General features: G+C 34.7%; 2 protein-coding genes across 2 annotated transcripts; both read left to right on the forward strand.

Annotated features, from left to right (window-relative positions):
* The first annotated feature begins 1,715 nt into the window (after positions 1 to 1,715).
* Positions 1,716 to 19,496, forward strand: LOC128993330 (casein kinase II subunit beta). The gene is made up of 6 exons (XM_054417160.1): positions 1,716 to 1,769; positions 15,562 to 15,637; positions 16,066 to 16,168; positions 17,352 to 17,543; positions 18,408 to 18,597; positions 19,024 to 19,496. The coding sequence occupies exons 2-6, from the start codon at positions 15,566 to 15,568 to the stop codon at positions 19,133 to 19,135; spliced, it is 669 nt and encodes a 222-aa protein (XP_054273135.1). The 5' UTR covers positions 1,716 to 1,769; positions 15,562 to 15,565; the 3' UTR covers positions 19,136 to 19,496.
* LOC128993049 (uncharacterized protein K02A2.6-like) lies at positions 10,276 to 13,179 on the forward strand. Its single transcript, XM_054416803.1, has one exon. The coding sequence runs from the start codon at positions 10,276 to 10,278 to the stop codon at positions 13,177 to 13,179; it is 2,904 nt and encodes a 967-aa protein (XP_054272778.1).
* Positions 19,497 to 19,652: the final 156 nt, after the last annotated feature.

Raw genomic sequence — 19,652 nt, forward strand, 5'->3', positions numbered from 1 at the left:
TTACAGGTTTTGACGAAAGATAAACATTGACATAAAGAAAACCAAAATCGGCGCACTAATAACAAAATGGCGCCCTAAAATCCAAATAACCTTGAGGGTCGTAAAAAAATTATCTTGCACCCTCTTTAACTTTTTAACTATTTGAGATATTTGAAATTAGTTTGCGGCAACTTGTTTGGATACAAATAGCTACAATAATTATGGTCAGTTTTGAAAATTTTGCTCTTAGGGGTAGCGGGGTAGGGGGTAGCTCAAAACCTTCAAATAGCAAGTATAGTCGAGTTTGGTATCATTTTGTATCATCTTGACGAAACATAACATTTAACATAAAGTAAAGAAAATAGAAATCGGACCATTAATAACAAAATGGCAGTTCAAAATTACTTTAAATAACCATTCCCTCAATCATTTTTAGTTGCCATTTTGTTTTTAATGGTCCGATTTCTATTTTCTTTATGCTATTTGTTATGTTTCATCAAGACCTGTAAAATTATACCAAACTCGACTATACTTGCTATATTTGAACATTTTGAACTACCCCCTACCCCCGATACCCCTAAGGGCAAAATTTTCAAAACTGAGCATAATTATTGTAGCCCTTTATTTCCAAACAAGATGCCGCAAACCGATATCAAATATCTCAAATGGTTAAAATGCTAAAGAGGGTGCAAGTTATGTCTTTTGCCACCCTCATAGTTATTTGGATTTGAAACGTTTTAGGGTGCCATTTTGTTATTAGTGAGCCGATTTTGGTTTTCTTTATGTTAATGTTTATGTTTCGTCAAGATCTGTAAAATGATACCAAACTTGACTATACTTGTCATTTGAAAATTTTGAGCCTCCCCCTGCCCCCACTACTCCTAAAGGCAAAATTTTCAAAATTGACCATAATTATTGCAGCCCCTCATATCTAAGAAGGTTGCCGCAAAACCGATTTAAAATATCTCAAATTGTTGAAAAGCTAGGGGGGCGCAAGTTACTTTTCAGTCACCCTGTATATCTGTGTATGACAATTTGATGCCTAAATGGTTGTATTATACGAAACCTTCAGAGCTGTGACGAGGTAATTGTATTATTATATTATAGTCATAAATTTAACTCAGGGGCTAAATCATGTCTATTGATAATTTTTTAAATAAGTGGGATAGTAATATTAAAGTCAGTACAAGAGCACTGAAACTACGTTACGAACATGAAACACACGTAACAACTGAATATTGGCTAAAAATTCACAAGAATGACAAGTACAAATTAGTTGCACCATTTTGAGTTATCGACCTATTTTCGTTCATTTGAATGACGCTCACTTTAATGTAGAATTTTTAATTGAACCCGGGACCCCAGGAACCGGAGTCCCGCGCTCTAACCTAACCACAACGTAGACCAGCTCGCTCCCCCTAACCATTGGCATCACCGCAACTTGACATCATATGGCAAACAAAATTTGCCAAACGAAAACAGTTTGTATCAAACAAAAAATGTTTGTAAATAATTCTTATATGGGATCATTAATTAATTTGTTTGTTGGCTTTAGTTTGTTATTTCACTGATCTTCAATGAATACAAAATGCATCCACAATGTATCATAGTTTTAATCGTAGTAAAGTATTGAATTCAGTATTGAGATTCAATCTTCTTGAACGCCTTTGGATTTTAGGTCCATCTGTTCAATTCGAAAATGGCGTTTTCTGCAAAACAAAATCCAAAGAGCTCCAAAATTTTATCCTCCCTTGAACAACGTCAAGCGTGGCTAATCCAAGTAGAAAGAGGTGAGTAATATTTTCTTTGTTTTCCTTTATTTACTCTGTCAAAAACTGTTGAAATCTGAGAGAAACTGTTTCGAGCAATTAACTACCATCAATAAATAACTTAAACTAGTTGAAATTTGTATCCTTATTTAGTCTCAAGGGCGTAAAAAATCATGCCGACTAAACGATTGCAGCCTAGCCTAGGTCTAATCAACACATTAGCTTGATTCGGAAACCGTACCTAATTAGCTTGTCCAACTTCTAATTTATGGATATTTATTACATTTTGGATTTTACTGCCATTTAGTACATTTTTAGAGCAGGGTCAATTAGGTTCTAGAGCACATTTCCCATGAGATGTAAGTTAAGTCACACCTGTTCATTGTAGGGGCCTACTGTATGTAGCTAATGTAAATGGGCTATACATACTACAGTAAGTTACAATGAAGGCTAAGTCTCAGGCTGAATCATTTTGTCGGTTACTTCAATACCTATTTGTTTTTACAAGCTGGAAGTAATACTTACGGCTGTATAAATACAGCGGGAAAATAATTTCATATAGGCCTACCATACCTACAGGACTATAATATCGGCTAGGCCGAACACCATTATTTATTACCATATTGTACTAGGCCTAGGCTAAGTTTGAGTTAGCAGCCTGCGTCACTTTGTGACTCCGAAATCCTTAATATAAGTTATAAGTACCTTAGGCTAGTTGATAAGGGCGAAAACGATCATTTCTCATCATATCCCTATTATTTGCTTTGCATGCCCTATTATTTTCATTGTAGCCTATGTGCTATCTCTTTGAGGCATCTTAGTAGCCTAAAATTTACAAATGCTAAGTTTAATGAAACATAGGCCTAGGCCTATAACTTATGAAAACAAAGAATCTCTTTTTTACGTTTTAAACAAATACTAACTTAAAGTGTGTTACTTAAATTCCTTAACCCTCCGAGTGTTAAAAGCGTCACGTAATCCACGCACAACACACCCGCCGTGGTGTTATGCATCGCTTTTGCGACACACAAGCATCGTTTACGGCAAAGGCTCTGGGACCGACTGAATCAGATTGAACTGGATCGAGATTGGTATCGTTGTTTTCAGCAGATTCTAAGCTTTCTCCTGATGTCTGTTTCTAGATGCTTTTCATTTTAGTTCCGAAATTATTGTAGCAGACAGATGACGTGTGTATTTGTAAACAACTTGGTTAACCTCGTACCGATGACTGATGTGTTTTATTAACTTACGTTTATCATTGTTTTAGTGTTTAAAATAAAATGTTGTGATATAGGCCTACGTGGTGCGTTATAAGAAGATTTAACTTAAGTGATTTTGAAGGGCTGGTTGATGATCCTGAAGAAGTTGGTAGATTCCTAGCTATGGTTAGGCTATGCATTCTTAGCTAACGCTAAATGTACCAAATCCTGTTTTTCACCCATAGCTTATTTATTTGCAAACCTACTTCCTTAATAGGCTATTATTATATTTTTGGAATCCTTATACAATTTAGAACAAAGTGGCTATTTTAAGAAATTTTTAGACCTATAAACTATAAACATTTATCGAGCTCAAACATAAATTTTTTAAATTTATTTTAGCCTATAATTTTTGAGAAATGTTAACCCCACAAAAATTGTAGAATTTTTTGTTTTTAACGTTTTATAGCCTATTACATTGAAGCCCATAATTTTCCAAACAAAATGATATTTAAAACAGTAACTTATACTTTAGAGTGTTTTTAAGTTTCTAAGATACATTTTAATAAGAGCCCTGGGATTGCGCAATAAATGGGCGGACATTAATACCATACCTATGGACACTTGGAGGGTTAAGTTAATACATCAATACAACATACAGTAACTTATGAAAACACTAAATCCCATCCATAACACAAAATCCAACGTACGTTAAACTTAATTTTCTTCTTTAAATTTTATACAAATAGCATTGCCTTACTGGCTGCACTTAACTTTAGGTCCTACACTCAATCGAATTAATATGCCGATCGATATATCGATTAATCGATTGTTTCATTCGATATATCGTTTGGTTAGTAAGGTAAGGTTACAACTTCTAGGCTATTAACAATAACTTATTTTACTTGAATTCACTGAAACATCACCAACTACAGATAACCCCATTTTTGTATGGATGTAAACAAATTTGTATAACTCCATCTGTTTTGATGTAATATATAATATTAAACAGGTTTTTTTTATTTCACGCACTTGATGGATTTTCATGATTTTTCTGTTGAAAGAAAGAAAATTTTGAGAACTAGGGAATGTCGAAGCCATAATTTTAGTTTAGGGTCCCAGTTTTTTAGAAATTAAGTTTCAAATTTTAAAAAGTCTAGCAGCCGACGCTAACATTCTACTCTAGCTTTTGGTATAAAGGTCGATTCACACACATCAGTTACGGCACGTCGCAGTCCAGTCACTTCAGGCACGTCACAGTAAACAAAAATATTCTTTGATGGATTTTCTATTGCGCTATCTACACTCATCCGTTGCAGTCCCATCAGTCACTCTGCTGGCATCCGTCAGTCAATTTCAGATTTCTTTCCAACGATACTTTTTGATTGTTCGGACGCCTGACGGAACTGTTTGAGGTTAGAAAATAGTGTTATTGTTATTTAAATGGTTGCTTTTGTATTTTGAGTATTGTTTGTAACAATCAACAAGATGGACAATGATAATTTAATAGAATATAGGCTAGGTTTAAAATTTAAATTTTTTGACTAAATTACTGTAAATATTAGAGACGGAAGACTGACTGAAACCAACTGACGGACAATTGACTGAGAAATTGCGGATGCAACTGTGACTGGACTGTAACTGGACTGTAACGGAACTGTGACTGGACTGATGTGTGTGAATCGACCTTAATACCATTTGCTCAACGTAACAGCTGTAAACATTCAGTGTTTTCAACACAAATTCAGCATTTGGATGAAAATAAAATGACATATGTAGGGTTGACTTATTTATACTATTTGCGATGCTACAATCACGTTCAATTATTCGGTAAGAGGATGAGAGATAATTTAAATATACATAGGTAGTAAAATACTAGATGTTCTAATAATTTTTTTTGAACAGTCTTTAAAATCTTTAGTTTGTTTTAGTGGAATATAATTTGTTATAACTAACAGCTCCGGTTGAATGTAAAAATATTCTATAGAGCTATGAGGTTAGTTTATTTACTCTGTGATTTTGTCATTGATTGTAGGAATTAAGTAAGATTCTATAACCATTGCTGTAGGCTATACGAATTGAAGCTCACGAATCTTCAAAACAAAGCTTATGAAAATTATTTTACTACTCGACTTTTTTAGGGAAGGTTCCAGGGGAAGTAACAACGATCACAAGTTTTAATTCATCTTAGGCGCTTTTTCTGTACAATAAATTTTGAACTGCTAAAACTAAGTTTGAATTAGGAATATACATATTGATATAACTATATACAGTTTTAATGGACTGCTCGATTCCCGTACGTAGGACGGGCCAACAGCTCGTCAAATATAAAATTGAAACAGTTTCAGATGATTGACATCAGAATTCAGCACATAAGTTACTTGTTATGTTTAAATTTCTATATTATTTTAAATACAATACAATTTTAAATTTTTATATATTATCTAGCACTTCAAGGGGGTGTTTTCAAGCAGCTGCCCAATCTAAAAATGAAATTAAATTTCAATAAATCAAAATTGCTTATTATCATAGTAATGTAATCTTATCTCGTTAGTATTAAATCAACAACAAAATATCATGTGTCAGAATGGGTTACAGTTAAATGAGAGAGCAAATGACTTTGTTATGGAATTACTTGTCAGAAACGGTATCAGTTAATATTTGTTGAACGACTGAGTACAAACTCAGTAGTCTGTTGTTTTTACATAAACTCGTGGGTTATTTTTAAGTTACCACTAGTGAACTGTGTTTATTGTAAAATGTAATAATTGAGAGAAGATTGCATTAGTTTTTGGTACAGTTACTTAAATAAAATTAAGCTCCTATGCTTGTTTAACCTTTTGTGTAAGGTTCATGGTTAGCCTTCAGCAAAAATGAACAAATTTAACTACTGGAACCTGAGACGTATAAGGCCCAACAAGTAAGACATAAAAAAATACCTGTTGAAAATAATAGGTTTATAATTTATATTTTTACAAAGTTATATATTATTAGGCTATACTCTGTGGCTCTGGCTTCAAAATAATTCTTAAACAGATCCTCTATCTAGATTATAGGCTACCTCTTCTTTCTTTATCGTGTGAGGTGTGACTAACCAATAAAAAAAATCATTTTAAAAAGTAAGGGAATGTTTTCAACCCTATCTCTCTTCCTCTGATGTCTCTAATGTCAACTTCTAATTTACCAACAATGTCATCCTGTCAACCCTGTTTGAAAGCAAACAAACGGAAACTAGTTGTATTACAGCCCATGCCCAACAACTTGCTTACAGTAGGCCCTACCGTCAAGCGGGGTGACGATGGTCAAATTTGAAAATTTGTTATTATATTGATTTTCTCGGAAACGAATAAAGCTATTATGAAATAAAAAATACCCGCATATTCTCTACTATTTTGTGATCATTTTGACAAATTTAAAACAATATATGAAGATGTAGTCCCTGGCATCTAATTTTTTGTGTGACTAAGCCTGATATGTATTAAAGAGGTTCTGAGAGTTTCAGTTGTATATCTTATTGTATATTTTTTTAAGAATTTTTTTGTAAACATTACCAAAATCTTGACTGCAATGGGGTGACTATGGTCAAAGCTAAAAACAATTTTTTTCAAGATTTGAAGCAATTGAAAATTATTATTATTTGATTTTTAATGGTTACATATATAAGTATGAAATTAAATACAAACTATAGAATTATTATTGAAAATTAGAGAAGAATAAATCAAAAGGGAATTTCAAACTAAAACGTGTAGGCTAACCATTACGAGTACGGCCCAGCGCACACGGTGTGACTGTTTAACAACTTTCGTTGCAAACCAGTGCAACTGTTTTGAGACCTCGGCAATGTATTACAGTGGGGAGGCGCACACAACGCAACTGGTTGTACATGCGATTTCAAAAAAAGTTTGAAACCAGTCACATACAACCGTGGGCCCGACGTTGCAGAGTTCAGTTGCACGAAACCACGGGGTGTTTTTGTGGTGTTTGGTGGTATTTTGGTGGAATTTTGACGGCCGTATAGTGTTTTTAGTATTTATAATTTCCTATCCGAATAGCTCTAGCTGCTACAAACAGCCTAGTAGTAACATTCTTGCTCAAATAAGGGTGAACTCAATGCTCTCTCAGTACCCTTCGCTGTATTCGGTATTGATAATAGCTAATAACGTCTTCTTCGTCTGAGTCCGACGTAGTAAACGCACTTAAGGCCTTAAAACAACGTAACTGCACTAAATTTGCACTCCACTGATTGCACAATAGACGCAACTGTAGTTGTAAAACAGTCACACCGTGTGCGGACAGAAGTTTTGTTTCAGTTGCAAACTGGTTCCAAACGCAACTGGTTTGCAACAGTTGTTGTAAAACAGTCACACCGTGTGCGCTGGGCCTATGTTGTCAAGTACCTTAGGAAAAGTGGGTTACATTTTGCATGGCCAGAGAAAGAAGATACAGTATTTCGTTAGAAGGAAGAAATTACATCATTGCTATTCTCCCTGAACCAGTCCCAGCTAGGAGGGGGGGGGAAGTGATTTTCAAAATCAAATTTGATACCTTCAATGTACAATAAGAACCTACTATGGTGCGGTACGGTAATAAACATTGTTGCGGTACCGTACCGTACAGACAACCTAAGACTGAGTGCAAATTCAGAATTTAATTTTTTAAATCTATAAAAGTGATCAGTTTTTAAAGTGTGTAGGACTTATATATTATGATTTCTATTATTTTAGTTCTAAAATCCTGATTTTTTAACACACGGGTCAATCCATCTGAAGTGATCCAATAAAAAAATACTTGGTTGCTCGACCATTTTGTATTTTCATAATTTTTGTATATGTTATTACCCTTATAATTATGACTTCAAAACAGTTTTTAAAATATTTTTATCTAGTTCCGTTTAGAAGTTGCGGCCATTTTTGTCAGGCCGCGCACGGCGTTTTTGGGCTTTGCAGGCATCAGCGATAAATTAAATATCTTTTTACAGAGTAGAGCTAGAACAATGAGACTTGTACCATTATTTTCAGTGAAGTCCCCTCTATATATAAGGTCCTTTAAACATTTTCTCTAAAACAATCACTAATGCCTTAAAATATTCATCTTATTTTGAAAATACTTTTCAACAAAGTGCTCTTTTTAAAGCCTAATTTTACAAAGAAGGAATAAAGTACCATAGCTAATGATTTTTATCCTGTAAGATATGGTAAAATACTTGCATATGTCAGAATATTAAGTCTGAATTCAGTCTCCTTAACTTTTTATAAGCTACTAAAAATTTAAATTTTCCAATTTTTCAAAAGTTTGACGTGGAATATTTCTGGTGGGGCAAACTGTAAAAATCCAATTTTTACATATGTGATGTGCCTATATAGTAGGAACATACAGCAAAAATTTCAATGTTGGTATTTGATCCTAAGCCGAGATATACAATTTTGAATTTAAAGGAAATTTCAACTTTTGCGCCAGCTTAATCACCAGATTTAAGTGGTATAGAAAATCTATACACAATATAGTAACAATGCAATAGTAAACTTGTTACATAATTAAAAGCTAGAATATGTACAGAAAAAATTATTAAGAACCAAAGTGGTTATAAATGGAATTAAAATATAAAAACAAAAGCGTTCGGTTCTATCTTAAAGATTTACAGTCAACGGTTCTATGTAACTTAAATGGACGGTATTTTGCGTTTAAGAAGACTCATCCAGAGTGTCAGTGTTATACTTATATTACATTATTAAAACTTTTGGCAGATCAAAATGTTGTGAGCTGCTGCCTAAGTGGTGCATTTTGGCTGGACCCTCAGGTACACATTCTGTGTGTATGTGTGTACCACCAATATGTAAAATAAATTATGATGGTGCCAAACTTAATGTTAACTACAAACAGTAACTGGAGTTAATAGCATTTGACACTTCTGGGTAGGTGTGGCTGTATGGTGGAAACAGTGTCCAGGAACAGGAACTCTACTTGAAATGTTGGTGGATTCTTAGAAGGATCAACCAGATAGTATTGAGTTTAACCAGTGAGTTACAACAGACCGAGGAGAAATGATCACAGTAATAAAAAGCCCATAACCATACAGTCAGTCATACTAATTAGTGTCACATACTATTAACTCCAGTCTCCAGTTACTCTTTGTAGTGGCACCATCAATCATAAAATTTACATATTGGTGGTGTAATATATTGGAATCAGCTGATAATTTGGTTTTATGTTTATTATGAAAATGTAAACAAATAATGTTATATTTTGTTCTATGATTAAATGAGTTTAAGTTAGTTCTTGATTTTATTTCACTGGCGACGATGAGTAAAAAACGAACCCAAAGATGTGAAGATATTGGTTGGAACAATAAAGAAGAGGTGCGAAAGAGAATGGAAAAGTTTTCAATAGAACCCTATGATGAAAAATTGAACTGGGAGGATTATGAAGCTCACTTCCAATTGATGTGCAAGGTAAAGGGATTGGGTGATGACAGTGATGAAACTGAGGAGGCCAGAAGGGATCTTCTTCTAGCATATGTTGGACCTGTACCCCTCAAAAAGGTATCTAATTTCGTTTTACCTAGGCAAATTTATGACATACCAATGACTGAACTGCTTGATACATTTCGGTGTGTTTATAAACCTAGTAAAACAATCTTTGCAGCGAGACTAGACTTTGAAAAATGTGTGAGAGGAAATGATGAGAGTTTTTCAAATTTCGTCTTACGTTTAAAAGAGTTAGCCTCCTACTGTAAATACGACAGGTATTTTGAGGAAAGAGTAAGGGATAGATTTGCTGGTGGCGTTAACTTTCCACAGTTTGAAGTTGAAATCAGGCAAAGGTGGCCAGAAGGCATAAATAAAGATGGTTCACGTTTAACTTTAAATGAGTTGGTAGATTTAGCTGAAGCGATGGATAGAGCTAAGCGGGAAATGAATATTTTAGATGAAGCTATGCCTGTAATTAACAAGGTACATAGCTATGATAAGAAAAATAGATATTCGGCAAAAGAAACCTACAGCCATTCTACAGAAGATTGTAATCAGTGTGGACTAGTACACAGTGGAGAATTTTGTCCAGCTCAAAAGTCTAAGTGTTTTTCATGTGGAAGGCAAGGTCATTTCTCACGACAATGTGGAACCAAAAAGACAAAACAATGTCACTTCTGTGGGAAAATGGGTCATTTTCCGCGACATTGTCGTTCAAAAAAGGCCTATTTGAACTAAATCAACGACACAGACATAAAATCTGAGGAAGAAGAGGTACAGTTAGGAATTTCTGAACTTAAACCTAATAGGAAGATCCCAAGAGCACAAATTAATGTTACCCTAAATGAAGTACCAACAACCATGGAGTTTGATTCAGGAGCTAGAGCATCGATGATTGATGCACCCCTGTGGAAACAAATAGGATCACCAAATTTGAGGGCATGTAAAACAAAATTTGTCGCTTATGGACACAATACCCTGGATGTTTTAGGAGAGTGTGAAGTTAATGTTAAAGTTGATGGACAGATTAGGAAACTTAAGGCTGCTGTGGTAAATGGAAACGAATCTCCTTTGTTTGGATTACCATGGATGCTTGCCTTCAACATGAAATTACCACCTAGTGTTACGATTCGTAAGTTGGATAACACCAATAAAGATGAAAATGCTTCTACAGTAACCGAAGAGGAAATTAACCAAGTTATTTCTGAGTTTAGTGATGTATTTAAGAAAGAATTGGGAACCATTAAAGGATATCAGGCGAAGATACATGTTAAGAGTGACTCAGAGCCTAGGTGTTTTCCTGCTCGCAGAGTGCCTTTTCCACTAAGAAGTAGAGTTGAGCAAGAACTAAACAGACTGGTAAGTGACGGTGTTATAGAAAAGGTAGACCCTTCCAAAACTCCTATCGAATGGGCAACACCAACAGTAAATGTTGAGAAGGAAAATGGCACAATTAGAATATGTGGAGATTTTCGGGTAACCTTAAACCCAAACATTGTTACCCATACAACACTTTTGCCAACTTTTGAGGAACTGACGAATAAAGTATCTCGAGGGAAGCAATATTCAGTTGTTGACTTGAGAGATGCATATCTCCAAATGGAAGTATCAGAGGAAGACAGAAAATATCTGGTAATATCCACGCACGTTGGATACTATAGATACAAGAGACTACCATTTGGTATAACCTCCAGCCCAGGTATCTTTCAGGAATACATGGAGAAGCTCCTTGAAGGCATACCACAAGTGGGGGTACTTCTAGATGATGTAATCATTACGGGCCGAAACAAAGAAGAACACCTCATGAACTTAAAGGAAGTATTAAAACGAATGAGTAACGCAGGGCTAAAAGCGAAGAAAGAAAAATGTAGATTCATGCAGAATTCAGTCACCTATCTTGGACACATTATCGATGAACAGGGTATCCATCCAACAAAAGAGAAGATCGAAGCAATACAAAAGGCACCTAAACCTACAAATGTCAAACAGCTTAGGTCTTTTTTAGGATCCATAAACTATTATGAAAGGTTTATCCCTAGGTTGCATGCGCTGTGCTCAAGGTTACATCGACTTACTAGCAACAGATCAAAATGGATCTGGACAGAGAAAGAAGATGAAGTATTTACAAAGGTCAAAATGATTCTTTCGGAAGAAGACACAGTTGTTCCATATGATGAATCTAAACCTCTAGTGTTGGTGTGTGATGCGTCCGAAGACGGTCTTGGGAGTGTCTTAATGCACAAGTGTGAAGATGGTCTGGAAAAACCAATCGCGTATGCTAGCAGAACTCTTTCAGATGCTGAGAAAAGATACTCGAATATTGATCGAGAAGCACTTGCAATTTTATTTGCTGTAAGAAAGTTTCACCAATATGTATATGGACGAAGCTTCACACTTGTCACCGATCATAAACCCCTTCAAAGAATATTTGGAGAAAACCGGAATCTTCCAAAGGTAATGAACAATAGGTTAGTGAGATGGGCCCTAGAACTGAATCAGTACAATTTTCAAATCAAGTACAGGAAAGGAGATGAAAACGTTTGTGCTGATGCACTATCCCGTCTTCCCATGAGAATCAGAGAAGAATCTACCGATGTAAGAGACATAAAGTTTTTAAACATGGATAAAGTTGAGACATTGGTGTCCTATAAGGAACTCAAACATAACAGCAGTTTGGACAAGGAGATAAAATTAGTACAAAGTTATGTGCTAAATTCATGGCCAGAGAAGGTACCAGATAACATTAAAACATTTAAACAAAGGAAAGAAGAATTATCAGTTGAAGATGGTGTTTTGATGTGGTTTGGTAGAGTTGTTGTGCCAACAAATATGAGAAAAAAAATCTTGAGAATTTTGCACTGTGGCCATCCTGGAATTTCAGCTATGAGATCAATTACCAGATACTATGTATGGTGGCCTAACATTGACAAAGACGTTGAAATGCATGTTAAGACTTGTGAAGCATGTCAAGAAAACAGAGGAAACATTGAAGAAGTCCCGGTCTATCCATGGAACATTCCTGAAAAAGTGTGGGAAAGAGTTCATTTGGATTTAGCTGGACCAGTTGATGGAGTAATGTGGTTAGTAGGGATTGACGCGCTATCTAAGTGGGCAGAAGTTGAATGTTTAAGAACAACGACTTCAACTGCCATAATTCAAAGATTAAGATCGTGGATGAGCAGGTATGGGATACCATCACAAGTAGTAACTGACAACGGGCCACAGTTTGTCTCTACTGAAATGGAAGCATTTTTCAAGAGACATTCAATTCGACATATAAGAACTACTCCTTATCATCCTAGAAGTAATGGCTTAGTCGAACGTCTAATAGGGACTTTGAAAAGGCGTTACAGAACAACAAAACAAGAAATTAATGATTCTTCATTGGCATTGCAAAATGTGTTGTTCAGTTACAGAAATGCCCCACAAAAAACAACAGGACGAGCCCCTGCAGAGTTGTTTCTAGGTCGAAGAATGCCAACTATGTTGGACAACATGAAACCAAACCTTAGACAACAATTAGATCTGAAAATTTGGAAGGAACAACAAAACCCAACTCAAAAGAAAACCTTAAGAGCATTCAGTGAAGGGGAAGAAGTATGGATGAAAAAAGAGAATAACCCTGGTTGGATAGCAGGAACAATAGTCAAACGCAATGGCTTATACTCTTATGAAGTCATGTGTGGTGGAGTGATAAAAAGAAAACATTCGGATCAACTGCGAAGAAGAGAAGGTGCGGTAGACGATGAGGAGGGAAAAGTGTAATATATTGGAATCAGCTGATAATTTGGTTTTATGTTTATTATGAAAATGTAAACAAATAATGTTATATTTTGTTCTATGATTAAATGAGTTTAAGTTAGTTCTTGATTTTATTTCAGGTGGTACACAAGCACATGCACAGAATGTGTACCTGAGGGTCTAGCCAAAATGCACCACTTCCGCAGCTTACAAAATTTTGATCTGCCAAAGTTTTAATAATGTAATATAAGTATAACACTGACACTCTGGATGAGTCTTCTTAAACGCAAAATACCGTCCATTTAAGTTACATAGAACCGTTGACTGTAAATCTTTAAGATAGAACCGAACGCTTTTGTTTTTATATTTTAATTCCATTTATAACCACTTTGGTTCTTAATATTTTTTTCTGTACATATTCTAGCTTTTAATTATGTAACAAGTTTACTATTGCATTGTTACTATATTGTGTATAGATTTTCTATACCACTTAAATCTGGTGATTAAGCTGGCGCAAAAGTTGAAATTTCCTTTAAATTCAAAATTGTATATCTCGGCTTAGGATCAAATACCAACATTGAAATTTTTGCTGTATGTTCCTACTATATAGGCACATCACATATGTAAAAATTGGATTTTTACAGTTTGCCCCACCAGAAATATTCCACGTCAAACTTTTGAAAAATTGGAAAATTTAAATTTTTAGTAGCTTATAAAAAGTTAAGGAGACTGAATTCAGACTTAATATTCTGACATATGCAAGTATTTTACCATATCTTACAGGATAAAAATCATTAGCTATGGTACTTTATTCCTTCTTTGTAAAATTAGGCTTTAAAAAGAGCACTTTGTTGAAAAGTATTTTCAAAATAAGATGAATATTTTAAGGCATTAGTGATTGTTTTAGAGAAAATGTTTAAAGGACCTTATATATAGAGGGGACTTCACTGAAAATAATGGTACAAGTCTTATTGTTCTAGCTCTACTCTGTAAAAAGATATTTAATTTATCGCTGATGCCTGCAAAGCCCGAAAACGCCGTGCGCGGCCTGACAAAAATGGCCGCAACTTCTAAACGGAACTAGATAAAAATATTTTAAAAACTGTTTTGAAGTCATAATTATAAGGGTAATAACATATAAAAAAATTATGAAAATACAAAATGGTCAAGCAACCTTCATTGGATCACTTCAGATGGATTGACCCACACTCGATGTTGTGCGGACTTTCAAAGCCCACTAGAGCAAGAACTAAAAACACTAGCCAAGAAAAAAATTATTTCAGCCATTTTATAGAACTTTGTGATATTTTTTCATAATAAAATGTGTACATTTATCTATTAAAGTGGTTAGTTTAAAGTGTGTAGGTCTTAGAATTTTGTTAAACAGACTCAAAGTTGTGCGGTTTTTCATCAGAGAAATATTCACGACAATTTTCCAAAGGTTATAACTTTTTATCCAAAACTTATAACTTAATGATATATTTTCCTAATTATGTTTATCTTTAAAACTGCCAATTTTCAAGTTTGTAGTACTTATTATTATTTTATGATTATTTTTTTTAAGTGCCCATTTTATCTAAATCTCATTTTTTTTTTGTACTTAGGAGTAACATTTTTGAAAAAAAAAAATTATACCAAATTGTAGCCAAAAGTCTTCTTTTTCTGACCATTGTAGCCCCATATCAGTGGAGAGAGTGTATGCAGTAGTAATATGTGTTACCAGAGTCACCCCACTCGGGGGGTGACAATGGTTAGCCAAAAATTCTTTTTTTCTCCAATCTCCTTTCAGATTAATTTTTTTTCTAAAACTTCCAATAAGCAACAAGATTGGGGGTATACATATATACCATAAACATAGAATTATGTTGAGAATTAACAAAGTTACAAATGAAAATGCACGTTTTTTGACCATAGTCACCCCGTGTGACGGTAGTACTTTTAAGGAACTGTAGAATAAAACTAAACCTGGATAGGAATCTAACAGTTGATTCATTTTAGAACTCCATAACTTAATTGTTTTGGATTTTGGTACTCACCTAAGTGTTCGGTATAACTTAAAAACTACATCCCCACTATGCCAGAGGCTGTTTGGTAGAGTCAACCTGCTTGGCCGCACCATTTCCTTTGAACTGGACCAACGTGTCGGATTGAAATCGGCATGCGACATTGCCGATTGGCTTGATGCGGCACAAGCCAGCTGTGTCCACAGTTGCCAATAATATAATAAACTTTAAAATAAAATTTTTTTGGGGTTTGGTTTTTATCTGTTCTGCCATTTGTCATAGTGGGTCAATGTAGACCTACAGCTGATTTGTGCGTTTATGAGTTGCTATAGTCATGAATATAAGAAGATAACGTTGTTATCTTATAAAAGCTCTAGGAATGACCAAGGATTGTTGTTTACAGAAAGATGAGCAGTTCTGAGGAGGTGTCGTGGATTTCTTGGTTCTGCGGCCTTCGAGGAAATGAATTTTTTTGCGAGGTAAGGACATTTGTTTGGATTTAGGGTTTAGTTAAAAAATCAAGAAGGAATACCACATAACTTAGGCCTAAGATTCCAATTGTTGCAGACATTTCCTTTACAAAAGAGTAAACAAATTCAGAACATTTTTTATATCTGGATACAACAAAATTAGTGCAGATTATCCAGAAACAGATAGTAAAATGTATAAATCACATGCTCATAACTTCACAGTTAGAACCACACATATTGAACGTTTAGATAGTAGGCCTATAGGCTATAGCGTAAATCTTTAAAAAACAAATAGAAAAAAAAAATTAATTTTGTAGATATGAAACGGAACGTGACATCATAATATATCTAAGGAAAAGCCTTAATCTATGATGAAAGAAAAAGAAAACTGTTAACTTGTACAGGCTCTATGTTAATTTGGTTTTATTTTTTCGTAGGTCGATGAGGATTACATACAGGACAAGTTTAACCTGACAGGCTTAAATGAGCAAGTACCACATTATAGACAAGCTTTGGATATGATTCTGGATTTAGAGCCAGGTAAGTGTTAATATATTGTTGTTTTTCTGTTAGTTTTAAAGTCACTTGTTCTTTTCCCCTTGCAATATGTGGATCGTCAATCAATATGATCTTTCAATTGAAAGCCACTTTGGGGCCATATTTTTTACTAGAACTAGTAAATAAGGGTGACATAGTCTTAATGGTTTGATATTTTATTGCAGAAAATGTTGAATAGTACCAATTGTTTTATTTTAAAAAAGTTTAAAAAAATAAGCATAGGCCTACTTATTGTTTATTGACATTTTAATGGGCCTTATTGGTTCAAATTTAAATACACAATTTATTACAAAAAATTGATCAGAATCAATATTTTTGATTGAATTTACTAGATTTTCATTTTTTAAATATAATTTTAACCTTTGCACACCACATAAACTTGACCAAAGGCCCAAATAACATCTCATAGGCCTATATTTATTTTTTTAAATTTTAGCCTAAAATTTGTTTTTAATTGCTTGACTTGATCAAATGCCAAAAAAGTAAAGAATGCTAAACTGCATGCACAGAAACACCAAACAATAGCTGGGCTCGCAAAGATACTGCTGATATTGAGCGTGAACGCAGTGACACAGTACAAAAACAACAGACAGTACCGGTATATGAAAAGGGATTTCGTGAGTATAATCTCTAATGGCATTAACAGGGTGTGTAGTGCAAGAGTATATTTGCATACGGCATGTAAAGGGTTCCTTGCATTCATATATAAAGTTTCATTTACTTTATATCCATTTAATCACTCATAATATTAATTTAGTTGGTCGAATCAATTTAAATATACCCTTTAAACCCCCTGTAGGTTTGGAAATGATTTGACAGTGCATATTTTAATTTTTTGCCTACAGGTCTCAAACAAATTTGGTACTTATAAAATTAATTTCCAGTGGACTCGCACACATAAATGATAGTTAAATAGACAATATTCATCATGTGTTACATACAGAAAGCAGCAGCCAAGATAACATTTGAATCTCAATCTAAAGCCCAGTAGGCCTATACTTGGCCTGTGATGAAACACTTTAGACCTCTGGTTCAGACCTAACAATCACAGGTTGATACTCTCTCAAAAACCTTACTCAAACCGTTTTATGCCACCCTCTACTACTTATACATTTTAATATCTGAAAACCTAGATTTAAAGTCATGGCATCCCTTCTTTTTGCAGATGATGAACTCGAAGACAACCCTAACCAGTCGGATCTAATTGAACAAGCAGCTGAGATGCTGTATGGTCTGATTCATGCCCGATACATCCTAACAAATCGAGGGATCGCCCAAATGATAGAAAAGTACCAAGCCGGTGATTTTGGACATTGCCCCAGAGTTTATTGCGAGGCAGAAAACATGCTTCCTATTGGTGAGTTTGGGGCCTAGTTTGATAGAGTGCTGTAGTCTTTTATCCGTTAGTTCAGTAGATAATACCTTCCACTTACATTGGAAGTATAATAAGCGAGAGTTAATTTACTGAGTTTATTCGTAAACAAATTAGGATGACAATTTTAGTCCATCATTTAACGCAATTAGGCCTACATTAAAATATCTTTTCACACAGTTACCGGACAAAGTGGGCTTACTTGCACTGATTATAATAGCCTACAGAAAGCTGCATTTACTTACTTTTGCCGCACAATTTTACTTTGTCGCAGGGGTTTTTTTTGCACACCAGTAGGCCTATTCCAACCAAACAACACAAAACAAGTGTGCTTTTATTATGTATGTAATCCATGTACGCTTGGAAATAGGTTGGCAACACTATATAAAGATATTACGGACTATGATCAGCTGGTGCACCGTTTCCCATTTCGTTTAATGTTTTGATTTAACCTAACCTAAAAATGATGTTTTCAGTGTTTGAAAGACTATTTATTTATATGATTTATAGCAACTGTAGGAAAAATAACTATTGGATGCCAATAGAAACCTGAGTATGCATTTTCTTCTAACCCTAAAAAAACTCATTTAAGGAAAGGGTATTCATTTCACACCAAATATGTTGATGTAATTTCAATTCAAAGGAATTAGGATCTTAATCGTTAAAATCTTAGGTTCTTATAATATTAAATATTAAATCCTAAGTTGTTCCTTACTGGGTAGGCCTACTGGCATTAACTTTTGACAATCAATTTTCAATGCCAACGTTCAGGAACAACAGTATCAAGAATTGACTTGTCCCTAGCTCCTAGCTTTGAGGTGTGGTACTACACATTGCTTTGTTTGGCAGGTTTGTCAGACGTCCCTGGCGAGGCTATGGTCAAGTCGTACTGTCCCAAGTGCATGGACGTGTACACACCCAAGTCCTCGCGCCACCACCACTCAGACGGAGCGTACTTCGGGACAGGCTTCCCTCACATGTTGTTCATGGTCCATCCAGAGTACAGACCCAAGCGTCCCGCCAACCAGTTTGTCCCAAGGTATGGGTTTAAGTTGGTTTTGTACTCCCTTGCTATTAAACACTTCCCTAGATACAATAATTATGCAGTAAGGAATGTGTTTACATGCACAGCTAGCAAGCACTCATCTGGTTCATTGGTTTGCTTAACTACATAGCAGTGAGGTACCCTACAGCCACATCTAACTTGTTTATTTTCTCCTTTTATGATGCCATTAGAACTAATTATTGTCCCTTATAAGTGTTAAGCTAATCTAGGTAGGTCAATTACAATGATGTAGCAAACTTTTGAATGAATGAAGAATACATTGACATTGTGACTAAGTTAAATGCATCTACATTCATTCTAACTCGATTTCGTCTGCAACCCAACAAAATTTGATTGGGCATAGCTTATGGACATGATTCATGCAAAGATTTCACTAATTTATTTGTGGTTATTTTTCAGACTATATGGTTTCAAGATTCATCCTCTCGCATACCAAATCCAACAACAGGCTGCAGCCAACTTCAAAGTCCCACTGCGTGCTATGAACTACGGAAACAATGCCAAACGTTGACCTTAACTTTAGCTTTGTAATGGGAATGGAACATAGAAACAGTAGTTGCTGTGTTTTTTACTGTTGATAACACCCTAGACTAATCGTCATACTAGGGAATACAAGCTGTGTGTCCCATTGGGAACCACCCATATTGTATAATGTGTTTATGTTAAATAAACAGAAACAATGGATCATTGAATCTGAAACTTTCCATTGTAAAATATCTTTTTGTTATAGGCCTACTGTACAAAGTACCTGTGCTACTCGAACTATGTTTATTTAAGTTAAGTAAAATATAATTTCCAAATTTAGTTTTATACGTTTTTTTTGTAAGTTTATCAATTACTGTTTTTGACATCAAATAAAATTATTGATCATATTTGCATAATATTCTTTTTCCTTTACATGTATTTATCTTTGAACAGTACAAAACAGTTCATTCCTTATCCATCTAGGCTATATAGAATCAAATGACTGTCTGTCCTTTATGTTTGTTGCTTCAGTACAAACTGTCCAATTGGCGTGAAACTTAGCA

The sequence above is a fragment of the Macrosteles quadrilineatus genome, unplaced genomic scaffold, assembly GCF_028750875.1.
Source record: "Macrosteles quadrilineatus isolate MER2022 unplaced genomic scaffold, UCM_ALF_1.0 Scaffold_4__1_contigs__length_99947679, whole genome shotgun sequence".
Taxonomy (NCBI): domain Eukaryota; kingdom Metazoa; phylum Arthropoda; class Insecta; order Hemiptera; family Cicadellidae; genus Macrosteles; species Macrosteles quadrilineatus.